Raw genomic sequence first — 19,226 nt, 5'->3', positions numbered from 1 at the left:
CCAGATCATGGCTGCATTTCAAAATTCTAACTCATGTCAGTCTTTGCTGTCAGGCCTTCCAGACTCAGATAGATGATCATTATCAAGCTTTAATGCACATAATTTGTGTTGAAATATACCACATTTTAAAGACAAGCACATCCAATGCAACTACTCAAAATACACACAAGAAGTGAAAACATGGAATGCACAGCGCTAGAATCTGCAGATTGATGCTAATGCTATGAAAACGAGGGCATCAAAGGCACGCAATAATATCACATTTAAATAGTTTATTTTTGTGTCATGTCAAGCTTACCGCTTTACTGCATCCGTCGTTTCCATAGATTGAAGGACCTGAACGCTCAATGAAACGGTGTTTCGGCAACTTCTTCTTCATACTGAAAAGAGATTTCTGAGACTTTTGTTTGTCCTTGAAGTGCTTCGCACAGACAAGCAGGACTTTGCCCACAGATGTAATAAACTTTTAGGTTCTGATGCTGCGGGTGATGGTGTGATGAGTTGTGTGGATTAATGCATCCAGCAACAGAACATTCTGATCTCTCCACTTGCACCTTTTTGCACTAAAGTTGACAGATTTACAGAACCGTTTGGCCACGCCCAGTACCTTGATTGGCAGTGCCGCCCCAAATACTAGGTAAGTGTCTTACGTAATAGAAAATGGATCAAATTTAACAGAGTAAAAAAATATCCCCAAAAAACATTATAATATTATCTCTGCAGCACCTGGAGGGACTAGATTAAACATTTCTACCATTACAATTCCACAGACTCCAAGTGCACAAAAAATCCATAAAAAGCTAAAGGATTTTGCATGATATGTCTCTGAAATGGTGCCCAAGCCTCTGGAAGAAGGTCAAAGTTGATGAGATGACCTAACAAATCATTGAAAATCTATATTTTATACAGATATTCTTTTGATTGTACTTGAGAATATCTTGTCTGGCCTAGTTTCTGTCTTTGAACTGAGCAGCACTTTGGAACCACACTTTCTCCACTTGCTCCTTTCCCATCTCAAAGAACTTGTGTAAAATTGGAATGCCTTTCTTGGATGAAATCATCAGATACTCTTCATTTTCAGGATGCAGAGTCACCGAATAACGAGCAATCACGAATGACTGGCAGAGGCGTGACAGGACCAACCAAAAGAGGCAGTCTCTCTCTGCTGCGTTGAGGGGGAAAACGCTTTCCCAGCCCGCTAGGATGGGTCCACCCACTTCAATGGGGTTGGGGTGTTCCAGCATCATGTACGTGATGGTGATAGCGAGCTCAAAAACATAATAACCAAAGCTCATATCCCCAAAATCAATTATACCAGAAATCTTATGGCCATTGCTATCATCAGCTTGCACCAGCACATTGAGATCATTGAAGTCTCCATGAATGAGGCCTGGGAAAAAAAAAAAAAACATAAGCACACAAACAGGGATTTATTTATCTATTCAAGGCTATATCCAATCTTTGCTAATAGTTCACAAACAACCATATAAGCCAGAGTAACACTTACATGTGCGAAAACTGGAAGATTGAGGGGCCACAACCGTTTTGTACTGATGGAGGACAGATTTCACAACCTCCAAGAGAGGGTCTCCATCGAGTACGTTTATGTATTTCAGCAGAAGGGGAATATTGGACAAACTCCATATGAACCCATCCCTCTGCAGCGCACTAAGTTGAGGATGTTCCATCTAGAAGGGTGAGACAATTGAAATAGGATGATTGACACTCTTAACAGTTGTAAATAAAGCACAATATTTTCTTTACTGTTAATTTATGCTTAAATGGCAAAACCATCTGAAGTACTTTGAGTGTGTTTAAACTTTAAAGGCCCTATTGTCATGCAAGTCTAGCGCGAGGCCCAGTCTTAACTATGCGCATGGGTGGCATTTTCTTTCATTTGGTATTATCCTAGACTGGTGCAGGTAGAAGTGTGTTAGAGTGGTGCTCACTCCAATTTATTTTTGCAAGAACCACATGGGAGACAGTATGCCCTTTTTAAGCATTTGCAAATGGAGAACCATTCGGAGTGCGGAGGGTCCCAGCTCATTGTTTTACAAGGTCGTGGAAACAGAAACTAGTGGAGCATTTTAGATGACTAACTAAGCAAGAATGTTTCCACACCATTTGGAAAGTTTCAACAACTGAATGGTTAAACTTTTCAGAGTCAAGGAAAGGTAAAAGGTTTAAACAAAGTTAATAATTCTAGTCTACATTCCAACATAATCATACGCTCAAGATAATCTGTAAACCCTAACAAAGTGGACGTTCCTTTTAAATGTACTTTGCTTGTACCAATCTGCTGCATCAACATGCGCTGAATTTCTACAGGGTGACTTTCAGCAAAGTGTCATATTTTCACCTCTTGAAACAAACCAAAAATGTTTTACTTAAGAATTGTGTTCACCTTATTGAGGACATTGTCCATATTGGCTGCTGTCCGGCCTACTTCATATAATAGCTGTGGTGAGGAAGGGATGTTGGCAATAGGGATTCCTGGCAAATAAGTCAACAGGCGCACCAGGTACTTCTGCAAACCGTAGCCACAATCTGTCAAATAAAAGAATCCAACCATTAGTTGTATATTTTTTGTCTACTGTTTTCGGTAAAATTGCATGGGAAAATAAAAGCATAAACTTGACATATGGTTGTAATTTGCACCAAGTCAGTTCCTGTTATCCTATTTGATGTTCCTTTTGACATGCATCTGTCCAAAGAAACTGGAGAAGCAGCTCGTACTGTAAAAATAAATACATCTGAAAGTATGTAGGTGTGGTGTGATGCAACACTTGAATAATCAGCAAGGCAGGTTAACTAGATTGTAAAAAGCGCAGTTTACAAAACAGACAAATTTCTATATAGTGGACCCTACCGATAGCTTCAAGAAACATGACCTGTCCCATGGTTGTTTTCTGGGCTGTTTGGGTAGGAAGTCCTTTTTCGTGTAGAAAGTTCATTGCATAAGTTTGAAGTTCTATCAAGGTGGGGTCCTTTGTGTGCACTAAGTTCAGAATCTTCAGCACATACTCGCCACCTTCGACAGTCTCAATACAGAAGTTTTGGTCATCATAGCTGGGTAGGCTGCGCAGTTGAGAGAGTGTCAACTTGTAATGTTTCTTCACAATGTCTGCTGCCTGAGATTGGCTGAGGTTCGGCTTGCTATGGTCTACTGACATGTTCCTGTAAACAACATAATGCCAACTTCAGTTATGTAGTGCAATGTTAAAATGTTATATACAGAACTGCTATTAAATCCACATTCCTTTAATTACAGCGTGTGAAGCGAATTAAATTAATGTACTTATTTATATATTTAAGTGCAATGTTAAAGTTTAATATCTGTTTTAATATTACATTTTGTACACCAGTAATTCCAAGCATCTCATCGTGCAGTCGCAAGCAGTTTTAGTAATAGCTGATTTGTTCAGAGAATTTAATAAAAAAGGTTGCAAAATGGTTCTAAAAGTGTGTTCATGCAAATAAACCGTGATCTGCATGGTGCAATTTCTACTTTTGTTTAGGGGAAGAAAGTTTCTGCGAGAAGAGATCCCTTGCGCTAACAGAACCCCCGCCACAATGATAACGGGAAACGTCACAAGAAAAACGTGACTTTAGTGTTTAATAACACTTACAAACTTACCTCGTGTGTCTCGCGACGTGCAGTTTACAGTACTAAATTTATTTCTGATCTATCAGCAGAGTTGACCACTGTCCTTCGTCCGTGTTAAAAAAAAAAAAAAAAAGATGCATATCCAGGAGGAATTTTCAAAGTAAAATGTTTGCGTGGCGGTTAATATAGTGCATATGATCTCATGTAGACCAAAAGTGCCTTCTGCAGGATATTAAAGCAAATCGAAACCTAACAGATGATATATTTCACGCACTGTCGATTACAAATCTGTCAGGTTTGAAAAACAAAATTCAGCTTGTATGGCTTCAAATTAAAAGCTATAAACGGATGCTTAAATTTCAAGCAGTTGTAACAACAAATTATGTTGCTAGAAAGTATCTCATTAGATCAGATTTTTTTTCCCCATATTTTCAATTGCAATGCTGACCACAACATATGTTTATATACTGCCATAATCGCAAATATGTAGTAGAATAAAATCATAAAAGATTGGCCACAGGGTGGCGCCATCGATTTAATAATAGCCATTTTCCGACTAGACGAATTAATAATATTCATATTTATTGTAGTTTCACAAAACAATCAGTCTCACTGCTGTGCTTCATAAAGGTTACCAACACGGACAAAAAGGTGCATAGGTTTTGTGAAATATTCTGTAAAATGATGTCTTATTTATTTGCCATTTTGAATGTAATTTGAATAACACCATGGCTGATATATCTCAGAGTGCATACGCTGTATGAGTTCAGCATAGGTGAGCCAACTGGATGTCTCATCACTCATGTGATAACCAAGGCAACGTGTAAATGACGTCATACCATAATAATACATTTTATTATTAACAATACATTTTATTATTATAAAAATGTATTATAAAAATGTATTATACCATCTACACGCAATAATGTTACATTTTCCATACATATCTGTGTAAAGGATGATGAGTGATGGTGAACAGGAGAGACGTGTTCTTTCTCATTACAATGTGAAGAAATAAAACAAATTGGTATCCTTTTTGGTTTCATGTTAATGTTATGACATTTTGTTAGCTCACTTGTTGCCCTCATCTTTTAACTAAAGCAGTTTGCATCTAACGTGGCAGCTGTGAAACAGATGTTATTGAAAACGATCTTGGCTTGGCTCGCATGAATATTTACCAAGTCAGAGGATCATGTTGCATGGCTGCCAGGGATATGAGTTGGAACTTCTGCTTCAAAAATTAAAATTCTGTGTTATCCTTACCATTGCTCACATTTTTAAATGTGGCTTTCTAACCACAAGAATCCATGGAACTTGTTGGACGCTAGAATTTTGGCTGATTAATTATAATAGTGATTATTTGTGAGCATGTGTTATATGTGTAGAGTGCTGTCTTGGTCATGCAGGATCCAAATGAAAACAGCTAGTTTAGGCTGTAGATAACGAGCCTAGTGTCAAAAGCAATTGAATGTCACCCACACTAACTAGTGAAAAGGTATTCATAGGGTTAATTAATATGGAGTAAAAATATTTTGTCTGGAGAATACGTTCGAACATACTTGCAAGTATGTATCATTTAAATATCTTAAGCCAAATGGTAAAAAAAATGCTAAAAAATAATAATAATTAAATAACGTAAATAATAATGAATTTAGCCTAAAATTACATTCAAAAGTTTGTGGCTTCCTTTGTTTGAGTTTATTGGCAGTACCTCTGCACCATCGATGCAATTTCTTGACTAAGAATGACCCCAAAGTAACCTGGCAGTGTAAATAGATAATAAAACCTGTTCTGAACAATTTCACATGAGCTTTCATTCAAACCAGAATTTCAGGGAGAATTGGTTATTTCAGCTCAGGAGAGATTAATTAGATTGGAAGAATAGAAGGTGGCTGTATCAAATGAAAAAGAAAAGACTTTCATATCAGTTTGATCCACATTATGGCCACCACAGTAATGCAAGGTGAACATAATTGTGCGCGTAGAACTGAACAATGACAACTGTGTAGTGTGCTAATTATGATACACTGACAATTATGCAAATGTGAAGAGCATCCTTAAGCACTTAAATGTGTCAAGTAGAATGGATCAACAACAGTTGTGCAAATATTGCAGCGTGCCGAAGCAGCAATACTGATCTTGCTGATACAGTAGAGATGTGCAAAACTAGCAAAATGTCAGAGAAATGTTTTTTAGGAGGGGGCTGATAAAAAGTTTCAAAAACACTATTAATAAGCAGTCAACCTCATAATTTTGTTTTAATACATCAGAACAGAAAAATGGATATACTAAATGTCTTGCTGGCACAAATATTTTGAACAGCATAATTGCGTCGATCTTTTTTTTTCAGTCATCAGGCTGTCTGGACTGAAAAAGAAAAAAAAGTCCTTTCAGTCATTAGGCTGTCTGGGGTGGCTCTGTGTCGCACTGGTTAGCACATCCGATTCACAGTTAGGAGGATGCGGGTTCGATTCCACCTCCGGTTCTCCTTGTGTGGAGTTTGCATGTTCTCCCCGTGCCCGCGTGGGTTTTCTCCGGGCACTCCGGTTTCCTCCCACATGTGGTATAGAAGATGGATGGATAGGCTGTCTGGAGGCAAATTCGGGAATTATGGAATGATGCCCACTCACAAAACAGAACAATAAGGATTATGTCAAGCGTGTCCATACACATTAATTATATTAATTACGCTGTGTCCCAAATATTAGTGCCACATGTTGAATTAGACGGCTTAATGATGGTTTATTTTAATGCACCTCACTCTGGTAACAAATAAAAGTCTACTGGCATTCCAGTAAGGCCTCATGATTTCAAAACATGGTCTGGAAAATAGTTTGAAACTTTTGAGAATATTTCACTTTGACGGCTCAATACTTTACCCTCTAAAAACAAAGAGAGAGCGTCACTAGGCCATAAAGCATCTGCTGATTATCGATCAAACTCAATTGTCAGAACGCTTCAATCTTCGCCAGACAATATTCTCAGAAGGCAGTGTGTTGTTTCCAACCCGCCCATCATAATCTGATCAATGGTGATTTCCAGCAATTCTCAGCGGCCATCTTTGACACGTAATAAATTATTTTTCCCCTGGAGTTGTGGGAGGATGCGTGTACAGGAAACGCAGAGATTTGCATATGAATGCAACAGTACAAAGAAGTTCCAAGATGATTTAGGACAGGTTGGCTTGATGGAATCCTGACAACAAATACAAAAATACATACAAGCTCTAATTGCCATATGACTGCAGGAAAGTGGAATTGACTCCTACCACTAATATTAGAGATAATTGTAATCCCACAATAGTTGATGCTGAGTTCCAAAAACAGGAGCATATGATTGTCTCACACACACAAACACACACACACGTTCAGCTCCCACGATTAGCATTATAGTAATTATGTAATTACCTAGACACAATTATGAATTTGAATGCTGGGGTGGTGTGCGTGTATAATATGTGGAGCGGTGGAGGGTGACGACAATGGGTGGCATGAGGCGACGGCGAGGGAGGCTTGAGGAGGGAGCTACAGATCAGAAGCGAGAGACGAGAGAGCAGCTCATTGTTCACACTCCCTTTCAATCCACAAAGCACACTCGGGACAAGGTAAGATACCTGCTTCGTTAACCTGTAATAAATAATGGATTTGTTTTAGCTTGAAGTCACCTGTTGATTCGGTAGGGCAAGTTAAAAAAAATATGCATTATCTTGAATGTGCAATATTCTGCTGCAGTGATCAAGGCAATGTATGAACAGGAAGTAAAGAAATTAATGCTCTCTGGTCACTCACAGTATAGATTGGTGGCAAGCTGCTGACTCAAGATTTGGTAAATTTCTAAGTATAGTTTTAACAAAGGAAAGAATGGAAATCATAAAACCTTCATCAACTGATCAGAAATCATTACAGTAAAATTTGAACCTTTTTGACATGTGTTCAAGTGTAAAACCATTATTATTGGCTGAAACATGAAAACAATCAAATACATTGTTGACTTAAGTGTGGGATAATGAACAGCTCCGATAGCCTCACATCGGGCTGGTTTCGCATGTCACAAGTTACATTCAGATTCTATGTTTATCATCATATTGTTGCACCTCCAATCCAGTTCACTGCTTTGCTCCTTGGTTTTAAAAAGAAATGTAACGTGGCATTTCAGTGCACATGCACACCAGTTATGTGCACTCCTGCCAATATTTGTATCTTATTTTTTGGTACTTATAGTCAAATGACCCCAGCCTCAGCATAAGGAAATATAAAGCATCAATTATAAATGTAAAGCCATTCCTTACACTAATCCTATCTATTTACATTTTAAATTTGTCAGGGAGTTCCGGGAAGCAAAACGTAAATGTTGGAACCAAAACATGATACTTGTAAAATCATTATCTGTGTTAAACGCCTGTTTCCAATACTACATACGTATATAAATATAATAAAAATAATGTACATTATAAACTAGTCTGGCTTACCCTTTAGGCCACCGATCCCCAACCTTATTAGCACCACGGACAGTATTTTTGTCAGAGAGTTTTTTTCACGGACCAGTGTTTTACAAATCAAATCAAAATCAAATGTCAAAAGCATCAATAAATCAAATATTCACCGACTGCACATTGTTTTTAAGTTTTCTTTGCAAAAATCGCATACATGTTTTCAGACCTAGGGTTAGGGTTAGGGCTCCATGCCGAGTTCTCTGCTAAGTGGTTCAAGGCAATTTCAGCAATATAGCTATTAAATGTACCTTTTGTTATCCCGTACTGACAAATGACAAATAAATTGCTAAGTAGCATCATGATTTCTTTTGTAAGCAAGTAAATCACAGAAGTGGGGCGCCAAATAAAATCACACTGACAATGCCACTTTGGGTCTGTGTGGTGTGAATAAAAATCAATTAAGTGTGAACATGATGCCAGAGAAGTCATGCGACTAAGCATAGAATCTTAATGAGTCATAGCTAAAAGTGGCATGCATATAACACTACTGTATATTAATTTTTCAGATTGATGAATTAATATGTTACAAATAGTACAGTACAGATTTACTTTAGGACTCAGGCAGAGGCATGATGGAATTAATGACATGGTGAAAGTAAAACACCAAAACACAAAAATACCCAACAGGGGGCAAAAAAACCAGAAAAGGCAGTGAATCCTTTGGGGGAAAAAATGACATGTCTTTTTGGACTGAAAATGATATATGATTGGATAGATGGCCACTTTTCCAAAGTCATGCAGGGGCACAGCTCTTGCAGCAAATGCATTCACTAGCCGTATGAAATCTTGAAATTGAACCCTGGCTCAGATCAAATCTACAGCAGTGCATTCACGGATGTCACTTTTCCCACACCGACTTGGCAAACCTACTAAAAATGGGTTATTCTTCCAAACACCCATTTAAATTAAGACTATATTAATCAACACCTTGTGAAGGGTGTGCTGTGCCCATCCTATGCATAGTTAACACCACAAAATCATTTGAAATAATCTTCAGTTTAAAATGTTAGCCAAAGGACAATGTTATTTAGAACTCGCTTACCGTCAAGATAAAGTAAAAGCTGCTAGTTTGAGTCAAAATAAATGCATAAAAAAACACAAGTAGAGTCACTGCTGACCTTGTGACTGCTGTTATTTAGTAATAACCCAATGCATGGTACAGAACAATAATATAATTAAAAAGCACTTTGCCAATATTTCTAATATTAGTTGGAGCAGTGTGCCCAAAGAGCCTAAGATACAATTAAATTGTCATTCATGGACCACTTTAACTTTGAATCTGAATTTATATGTTCAGGAAAACAAACTGAATCTCCCAAATGAAACAGGCGGCATGATTAGACTGGAAATGAACATTTCCAGTCACGGCATGAATCCAAGCTCGGAGAAAAACAGCCCAATTAGTGAGGATTTACAAATGGGAATTAGGAAAGCGAAGAGACTTTATTGTTGTTTTGGAGGCATTTGCTAATGCCTAAAAAAAATATCTCTTAAAATACTAATGTACAGAGCTCAGCAAAAATGACTGCACCTCAGTATATTTATTTGAAAAAACATTGGCATACTCGTCATTACATACATACGTTAATCCAATAAAAAGTTAGCAGAATAGAGACAATGGGAAAATCTATGAAAATATTTTCAAGATTTTAGCACTATATTCAATGTAGAGCGATGTGGTTGTCTTGTTGCCATAAAAAAAAAAGTTGTGTATTGGGTAAAACCCCAATGAACAGGTCACGTGATTTGAAGATCTTTTTACAATGGCAATTTAATCTTATTCATCAGTCTGCTCTACATTGTCACACTTGAGATACCATGTTCATTAAAAGTAACAGAATATTTAACAGGGAGTTTTGGCTTGAAAAAGAATGGATGAAGATTAGCATGTCATCACCAGGCGTGTATCTTTCTAGAAAATTATTAAAGAAAATAAAATGAGGTTGTTAAAGCGAAATGTTGCGTCCGTCTTCTGTCAGTAATAATCGACTGTATTTGTGTGTAGATTCATTTATGGAAGTTTATGTCATTTTTCACAGATAGTCTCACCACTTGAAGAAGATGACTCCTGACACAAATGGCAGTAACACGCAAGTGGAGAACACGAATGTGACATTGGTCGAGTTTCTGGAGAAACGTCTGGGACCCCGTCGCTCACCCATGTTGCTTCCTATCTTCATCAATTACCTGATCATATTTTTGGTCGGCGTGTTTGGCAATGTGCTGACTTGCACAGTCATTGCACGCAACAAAGTCATGTGGACGCCAACCAACTACTACTTGTTCAGCCTGGCCGTGTCGGACTTGCTGGTGCTACTGCTGGGCATGCCGCTGGAGCTGTACGACCTGTGGCAAAACTACCCTTTTCTGTTTGGGAAGGGAGGCTGCTACTTTAAAATCTTCCTGTTCGAGACCGTCTGCTTGGCATCCATCCTCAATGTGACGGCGCTGAGCGTGGAACGCTACATTGCCGTGGTGCACCCACTACGTGCAAAATATGTCGTGACGCGCACCCATGCCAGGCGGGTCATTCTTACAGTGTGGGGTGTGTCCGTGGTGTGTGCTCTTCCCAACACAAGTTTGCACGGGATTTCCTACCTGACCAGTAACTCAACCAGCCCTGACGGGCTACACAATGTGGAGATCCCTGACTCGGCCATGTGTACGCTAGTGAAGCCTCTGTGGATCTATAAACTTATCATCCAAGTCACCACCTTGCTATTTTTCTTCCTGCCCATGCTCACCATTAGTGTTTTATACACACTTATCGGGCTGCAGCTCAAACAGGAGAGGATACACCAAGTGATGGAAGCAAAATCAGGTGCCGGTCAGGAAAGCTTATGTAGCGTCCGCACTCAACAACAAAAGGCCAGACGACGGCAGGTCACCAAAATGCTGTGTACGTTACACCTGACTGGTTATATTTTCTAGTAAATGACTTGAACAGGCTGTTTTTTTTTTTTTATTGTATGATTAAGATGTGATTAACTAATGGAACTTGCTCATGCAAAAAGAGGCGCAAACATGAATACTCATGTAAATCGATGTTGAATCGGATTAATTGGATGTCTCTAAGATTGCATCTGCTAAATTTGGTTTGCAAAATTGCTGCGCTGTTAATTTAGCGCCTGTCTACTGCCCAAATACCGGGTGGTGAACCGGACAAGGAAACTTGTATGTTTTGAAAAGCAAGACAAAAAAAATATTGAGTCACATTGTTGACACAGCAAAGCCATTATGGCGACATTTAAAAAAATGCTGATAGATTGTTTTCATGTTCCCCACAAGGGGACGTGTAGAAATGTATAAAAAAAAATCGTAAAATACCTAAGTCAATTATCCGACTTAGCACCTTTGTGGAGGTCAAAAGCCTATTTCACGGGGGCCAATTTCCCACGCAACCCACCCTCTAGCTCCGGCACTGCGTGTATTGGCATTATGGTATCTGTGATTAATCAATGTTGAATTGTGTGTATTCTGTTAACAAATGTTGAATCTCCTCAGACCATGTGTACGTACAAAAAATGGTCATCTTTTGAAAAAACGTCACATTGCATCTTTTATCAAAGGTGCACTATTACGATTAATTAAAATTATAATGTTTTTGAAAAAGAATGATTCGATCATTTACAACCACAGAGTTTAGGTCATTCTGTGCACCTCATCAATTGTCTCACCTTCCATATAGAAATTTCTAATACTTTCATCTTTACATGCTTGTTTGCAGTTGTTTTAGTGGTGGTTTTCGGGATCTGCTGGGCCCCATTCCACACCGATCGCCTCGTATGGAGTTTCATCACCGAGTGGACCGAGAGCCGCATGCAAGCCTTCGAATATGTGCACATCCTCTCTGGAGTGTTCTTCTACCTCAGCTCGGCAGTCAACCCAATCCTCTACAACCTAATGTCCACACGTTTCCGAGAAATGTTCAAGGACGTCATGTGCCATCGGGCGCACAACTCCATTCCCAGAAATTATTCTTTAAGTGTCACTCGGGTGACACTCCGCAGTACCCTGAATGAAGCGCCACTTAGCAGTGGAGCTAACATTGGGGAAGTGGAGGTGGAGGATGGAGAGCAGGCGGTGAAAGAAGAGATCAATTGCACATGTAAAGCTTTGTGATTTTCTGTTTTCTGTCCAAGACTATCCATCCATTATCCATACCATTGTATAATTACTACAGCAGGCGAGGAAAGGCAAATTATAAGGACAGAATTAAAAGGAAGAATACATTTTATTCACTGTTGTTGTGCTGGTCTTATTCTTGTAGTTTTATATGGTCTATGTTAAAGAGTATTTGTATTTGTCCTTAATTTATCTGTCTGAAATCCACAAAAAGTACAGTGTGACACGGTATTTGTGACAAGGCGAAATGTAAATAGTGGATATCCGCATAAAATGAACACCCTATTATATTGATATAACTTGTGATATAGTGAGAATGGTCTATATTATTAGTTTGGTGATAGTGAATCTCAACAACGATAATGACACACTCATGCCATTATCACAGTTTGGCACCGGCAGATTCACAAATTTATTTTATTTATTTTTTGTTTATATCTTTACTGCAAACTATTTCACAAGGTTTTGCATTGACCTGTCCTGTTCTATACTGCTTACAGTGGCTTTAATGTGAACTCGTTGAAACCGGAGCAAAATATATTGTTTTTGTGCTGTTGTGGATGTAACCGTGAATATCTTACGAATATCAACTGTTTAAAAATTTCAATATTGTGTGTTGCTAAAAACCAGCAAAAATAAAGAGGTGCTTTTCTGCCATGAAGGAAAATATGCTCACCTAAGTTTGGCAATTGTTTTGATGATTATTAAAATGCTTTTGGGGAGTAATCCTCCCTCTCTGGCCCCATCTTGTGGCTTTATTTTAGTTTTTGATGATTATTTCTTAACTTTGCATGGCATGACCAAAATGAATTTATCAGAGACAGGAGAGACAAAAGGCATGACTCATACTCATTAAACTATAATTGTTTCTTGTCCAGTTCTTTAACTTGGTTTAGCAGTAAAATTTAAAAAGAATTGGAAAAGTCTCTATGCTTCATGTCAAGGGATATAAAGGTGTTTTTTTGAGGCATGGCTAGCTGCATACGGCTCCAGTGTTGTGACAGTTCTCATCGGGTCATCGAGTAATTTGATCACCTTTCATGATTTGATTCATTGTACATTCCAAAAATAAATCATCAAACTGGTAAGATTTCGTTTTTTACCATCAACATGGTACATTGGTTTGAACAAACAAAATCAGATCATGAAAAGTTTAATTTAAAACAAACCAAGACATAATATAAAAGTTTCATTGATAATAGCAAAGTCATGTCATAGTTCTTACAGCAATAGATGGCAGTCTCATATTTTTTTCCCATGGCTGGAATATTTTAATTTTATGTTAATTTCAACATTTTACATTTAAATTTTAGTCATGCCGTTGTGTGAAAGCGAACTCAATTGCAGCTTCAATTTCAGATACAAATGACTGGAACCCAATCTGAGTAGGGGACTGGTCATAAATGATGCATATAAACACACTGCTTACTGATAATGACAGTGAGAAGGGCTGATAATGGAAATTTAATACGTTAGCAGATGAAAGTTGGGTGATGACCGATGAGGGTTGAAAGTCATAGAGCAGATGTGGACGTTAAGAATGATGCCTGGGGGGGGGGCTTCTCAGAGATAAGGCTGATATGGGAGGACATACGTAAGGGGCATTTCAAAAGCGAGGTTTACGAGTTAGTGATGCTATTAAATGGATGTGGATGAAATATATATTAATGATTAATCATGACAAATAATGTGGATGGAATATACATTAATGATGATTAGTTGATGAAATATTATTAAATAATAAAGTGATTCGCGCAAGGCACTAAAATAGTTGATGAAATATTATTAAATAATAAGACTATTGGCTCAAGACACTAAAATAGTAGAATATTTCTAACTGTTTCACAAAATGCTAAATATACTAAAATAGATTTTATTGGCTGAATGGCAGAATTAATAAAGACTGAATATTTCACTATGTTTACAATGTCCTTAAAATGTAATTTTCGATTTGTACTACTAAAACAAGTTTTCCATGATATTCTATTTAAGTGAGATCCAATTACATGTTCAAGTCTGGGTGTACCCCGCCTCTCGCCTCAAAGTCAGCTGGGATAACTTTTGACAATTTATCGCCTCCCAAAGCGCTTTCAAGTGTTCTCAATGAAAGTGATGAGTTATATGCTGACAGATCCTCGAAGCCCTTCAACCAATTGACGAAAATATTTCAGCAATTCAGAAATTCTCGAGGCAGCTTGACATATGAAATGAGAACCACTCTCGGGAACAACTGCTGGTGATCAATGCATTGCTCTGATATAAGGAGCGGAAAATCTGTTCCCATCAATGCACAAGCACAACAGAGCCCGTTCGAGGAGAGGCTTCAGTCGGAGCCTTCTGGAAGAACTCGTGAATCTCTGAGATTAAAAGCATTAATCATCAATTGCTTAACCAAGACTGATGCCCATCCTTTTTTTTCCACCTATCTGGGATTGAGGATTTCAATTGCAACCTTATGACATTCTGGCGAACTCCATTGTCAAGAGGGTTTGGGCTATGCTGGAAAGGAATTGTGACCCAAAAAAATTCAATTTAGGGCCCAATTTGGACATTTTATGTTGTATTCACTTTTGGTTGCCACGTGCTCTGCTATTTTGAGGGCACAGTAAACGTTTACTAATATAGAAGTGGTACACTTGTCCCATTGAAATCTGTCAACAGGTCACAATTTTGTAAATTTCTATTGCATCTTTCTGCATTGTACTGTTTAAAATGTTTTATTCATATGACGCAACAGTGTTGGCAGCGCTATGAAAAGGCATTCCCACTTGCAAGAAAGTGCTAGAGATTACAAATGTGAACACATTTAGCTATGACTCCTTGATATAAATAAATGTTAAAATAATACATGAGGTATATTTGTACCTGATGTACTCAAAACAATTGTTTATGAAATCAGATTTATGTCATTTCAGTAATTAATATACCTGAGCATGTTTACTCAATTGTTTACTTCTGACTTGTTAGAAGTCATCAGCGGTGTAGCAGTTCACTGGGTAATTTGCAGGCATCACCATTTTATCATAATTCCCAATTATCACTGCTGCTCCCATGTTTTCGTTTCACTGAAAATCGGATTTAAACAGCAAGTTTATTTCTTAGACAAAACTATTATTTATTTAATAGGGCTGTTCCATGATTCGGTATCACTTTGTTATCTTACATGTGAGGCTGTTGAAAATAGGAAACCTAACTTGTATTTCATAAAACTTAGCTCTTGAGTTTTTGTGGCAAACATTTTAACCAACAAAACAAAGAAGTGAAACTTTTTATAAATGTTCAATATAAGAGTCCTTGGTTACATTGCATACCTATTTTTTATGTCAAGTCAATTGCTCTCCCATTGCCTCAAAAGATGCAAACTAACACTGGCAGTTTATGGATTGCATTCAAAAAGTCATCAATCAGTGAGTTTCATGGCACAATAACACTAGAGCATCTCTCTAGCTGAATGCGTACAAACACATGGGAAAATACATATACTAATAAAATGGATTTATTTACTTGGATGATACATGCTGAAACTGAGATGAGGTCCGTAAACAAGAGGCCAGTGGTCTACAAGACAATGTCAGCTTCCAAACAAAAGTCGGGACCATTTTAGAAGACCTCTTCAACCAGAGACGCTCGGAAAATAAATTGCTATTTCACACTTGAAATGACTTGTGACTTGATTTTGATGCAAGACAGTATCAACAACCTCACAAGTGCTGAAATACACACTCAACAAGACACTTGAATCCAACAGCGCAATGGAATGAAATCCAATGAAGAGCTGGAGCAGAGGTAAAACTTCTCACTTTGGATTGATATTGTTTGAGGTATATTCATGCACCAACATGGTTCTTTTATGCAGGGGTCACCCACCTTTCAGAAACTAAGCACTACTTTTGGGGTACTGGTTAAAAACTTTCTTTACAGTATTCTATGCACCCGCATTAGTCTAATTATTATTGTGTTTATGGAATGATGATGAGTCATTTCTGTTGTATTTTGCACCTCAGCGGCTGCCATTCTCCTTCAAACACTTACACTGGGCTTCTTAGTAGAAATAGCTTCCAAACACGACCACCGCACAGAATAAGCTTTCCTGTGAAGACAAAAATATTCCGAAATAAACACGCACCGATACAAAGCCACCCCATCCAAAAAAAGCAGACTATAACGAATAAAAATTCTTACATTCATAAAAATATCTTCTGCGTAGTTGTCCGTATCAGCATCCCATAAACATCTTGACGACATCCTGTCAAATCCGACAAGTTTTATAGAACGCTTTCAAAATAATAATTTGAATCAGTACGTCACTCACTTGACTCCTTGTCCACGCTGTTCTCCGATGGTCACCTGCACAACAAGTTTGTACCTGTCAAATCCTAAATCTGTGTTGGAAGACAGAAAAAAAACCACACACAATGATTAGTAATAATGCAAACATTTAATTATACTGATTTTGATTATTGTAATGATTGATCACGGATTCTTTCCACAACTGTTTGGTTTAGAAGCATGCGTGTGTGTTTGTGTAGCAGACGTGCATCACTCACTCTTCACTTTATCCTTCACACAGTCAGCCACCGAGCGGGTAAGCTCTGCGACCTCATCTGGGTCAAATTGTACTTCAAACAGGCGTGCCTTCACTGTTTCACGAATACACTCCTTCACAACTGCAGACTTGAATCTAGATTGTTACAGAAAGGCCACAAAAGAATACAAATAATGGACTCTGTCTAACGCAACATACAATCAATCTCTCTAGGAGAGTAGTTCAAATGAAACTACTACTTTTGTGTCAAACCCCGACTATTTTAGCCTTAAGTTTCCGCTGACAGGGCTTTTAGTTTTTCACAATGATCATACCCATTCGTATATTAAAAGCATGGGGGGGGGGGGGGGGGTTTACGGTCGCTAGGTAACACGAGCGTCGGTGAAGCTATAGTTGCAAGCTCACGTCACAAGATAGTGACTTAGCTTGAAAATAACTCACTTGTGCTGATAGTTGGGCCGTATGAGGTATGAATCCGAGCCTTCCATCACATATCAGTCGTATTATAAGTCAACAAGGAATTCCATGAAAGAAAATCATGCAATTCTTCACTCGTGCTTTGCAGTGTTTGAGCAGCGACCTCCGGAAGTTATTCATTCACAACTGAGTGACAGACATGTATTTTCAAAATAAAAGAAATTCCTCTGTTTCCGGCGGAGCTCCGTTCCTACTACGACGTCGTAACCTAAACGTGTCAGTAGATCGAAATACCCCGCAATCCATCTCTCATCTACAATAACGCATTAGTAAAATATAAATGATCATATTAAACTTTTGGAAAATAAACACACAATTTGTGTGAAACAAAAGAATACACACAAAACGAATCATAAGATTATTTCAAGGATGTGACTTTTAATTATGGTGACAGAAGCCGATAGAATTAAGGGGCAATGTAAATCGCCACAGGTCAGAGGCTTCTTTCCAAATGCTTGAAAAATCTCTTCCCATACTGTAGACCAGGGGTGTCAAACTCATTTTTTTCGCGGGCCGCATTGTAGTCATAGCTTCTTTAGGAGGGCCATGATGACTGTCAACCCAAATAAATGTATGAGCACCTCATATTATATCCAGTAAAAGCTACAAAACAAACTGACAAATAATCCGTTTTCAAATCAGACGAGTAAAAACTGGTCAAATATTTAAAAAAAAAAGATATTAAAAGTGAAGACAATTTACAATTCTAGTAATGACACACGAATTTGTCTTCGCGGGCCACATAAAATGATGTGGCGGGCCGTACCTGGCCCCCGGGCCTTGAGTTTGACACCTGTGCTGTAGACAGTAACTGGAAGTCAGAAAAGATGAATGTCGCGTCCAAATGTTAGATGAGCGTGCAGACTGAAGGAGAATGTAAACGACGACCATTTGCTTCAAGGTTCCTAGTTCATAGAAGGTCACCCCCCTCCACCCTTCTCCAATCTTTTCAATCTTACCAAATGCACTATGAATCACAAATTGGTGACTTCAACCTTGAAAGGCTTTCGCAGATAGCACAAACAATTAGGTACAATAAGAGATTCTGTCGTTGACCTTTGAACTCTACTGCACATCTAGTTTTTACATCATACATATAATTCTTTTTTCAGTTAGAATAGTTTTTCAATTTGGTCATCAGAATTGTTCATTTTAAATATTTTTGGGCAAGTTGACGATATGCATTAAGAATCGTGCAAGTGGTTAAATATACACTACCGTTCAAAAGTTTGGGGTCACAAAATTGTTTGGGTGACCCCAGACTTTTGAGCGGTAGTGTAAATATTATAATAAAATATTATGAATTAAATATTATAAATTATATTTTATATTTGTATAAGATTATATATAATCTATGAATATAAGTATACATATATATTATAAGATTTTTTACACAGAAGATTATATATATAATCTATAAATAATTATCTAGATAAATATATACACTACCGTTCAAAAGTTTGGGGTCACCCAAACAATTTTGTGACCCCAAACTTTTGAACGGTAGTGTAATACATAAAACAATCAAGATAAATCCACTTCGGAGATACGAAGTTATGCTATAATTATAGTTTTTATAATTATGCTTTAGCTACATTCAGCATTATTAGCACTCTCTTATTAGACAAACGAAACAACGTTCATAACTCTTAATGTGCAATATTTGATTAAAGCGACTGCAGGCTGAGCTTCTGAAAAATGCTGTGATAATCAAAACGCCCTGAGTGTAAACAATATGTTCAACATTTCACTGTTGAATTGCTCATTATTTAAAACTGCAGGCCTACTGCAGGGCAGCTCTACACTCTAGTGTCGTGGTCATCATGGTCTTGAATATTTTATTCAATTTAGGCTGTTAAGTACTTGATGTATTTTTCAGAATAGAATGGAATAAAAAGAAATATTGAAGGACACTGTGTTAAATGTTTGTTAGTGCACAATACGGTGTCTGTACTGCAAGCAATCTTGTAGTGTATATA

General features: G+C 37.8%; 3 protein-coding genes across 4 annotated transcripts; 1 reads left to right on the top strand and 2 right to left on the bottom strand.

The window, feature by feature from the left end:
• Nucleotides 1-828: 828 nt before the first annotated feature.
• On the bottom strand, nucleotides 829-3,759 carry hykk.2 (hydroxylysine kinase, tandem duplicate 2). The gene is made up of 5 exons (XM_037250268.1): nucleotides 3,638-3,759; nucleotides 2,870-3,177; nucleotides 2,405-2,547; nucleotides 1,508-1,688; nucleotides 829-1,390 (listed from the first exon to the last, which is right to left on the bottom strand). Exons 2-5 carry the CDS (start codon nucleotides 3,171-3,173, stop codon nucleotides 948-950), a joined length of 1,071 nt encoding a protein of 356 aa, XP_037106163.1. The 5' UTR covers nucleotides 3,174-3,177; nucleotides 3,638-3,759; the 3' UTR covers nucleotides 829-947.
• A 3,298-nt stretch (nucleotides 3,760-7,057) lies between these two features.
• On the top strand, nucleotides 7,058-12,940 carry nmur1a (neuromedin U receptor 1a). The gene is made up of 3 exons (XM_037250172.1): nucleotides 7,058-7,211; nucleotides 10,139-10,998; nucleotides 11,827-12,940. The coding sequence occupies exons 2-3, from the start codon at nucleotides 10,161-10,163 to the stop codon at nucleotides 12,219-12,221; spliced, it is 1,233 nt and encodes a 410-aa protein (XP_037106067.1). The 5' UTR covers nucleotides 7,058-7,211; nucleotides 10,139-10,160; the 3' UTR covers nucleotides 12,222-12,940.
• Nucleotides 12,941-15,621: 2,681 nt separating this feature from the next.
• dynlt2b (dynein light chain Tctex-type 2B) lies at nucleotides 15,622-17,378 on the bottom strand. 2 transcript variants are annotated; one of them, XR_005097796.1, is made up of 6 exons: nucleotides 17,212-17,378; nucleotides 16,772-16,905; nucleotides 16,537-16,606; nucleotides 16,407-16,470; nucleotides 16,199-16,314; nucleotides 15,622-16,144 (listed from the first exon to the last, which is right to left on the bottom strand). XR_005097796.1 is itself a non-coding variant. In XM_037250173.1 (5 exons), the coding sequence occupies exons 1-5, from the start codon at nucleotides 17,256-17,258 to the stop codon at nucleotides 16,267-16,269; spliced, it is 363 nt and encodes a 120-aa protein (XP_037106068.1). In that variant the 5' UTR covers nucleotides 17,259-17,378; the 3' UTR covers nucleotides 15,622-16,266. The 2 variants fall into 2 exon arrangements, 1 of the variants encoding a protein (XP_037106068.1); XM_037250173.1 differs by having other exon boundaries at nucleotides 15,622-16,314.
• Between the last annotated feature and the right edge of the window lie 1,848 nt (nucleotides 17,379-19,226).

This window comes from Syngnathus acus, chromosome 4 (assembly GCF_901709675.1).
Source record: "Syngnathus acus chromosome 4, fSynAcu1.2, whole genome shotgun sequence".
Classification (NCBI taxonomy): Eukaryota; Metazoa; Chordata; class Actinopteri; order Syngnathiformes; family Syngnathidae; genus Syngnathus; species Syngnathus acus.
The sequence above is the reverse complement of the archived record's forward strand: the minus strand, read 5'-3'. Positions and strand labels throughout refer to the sequence as shown.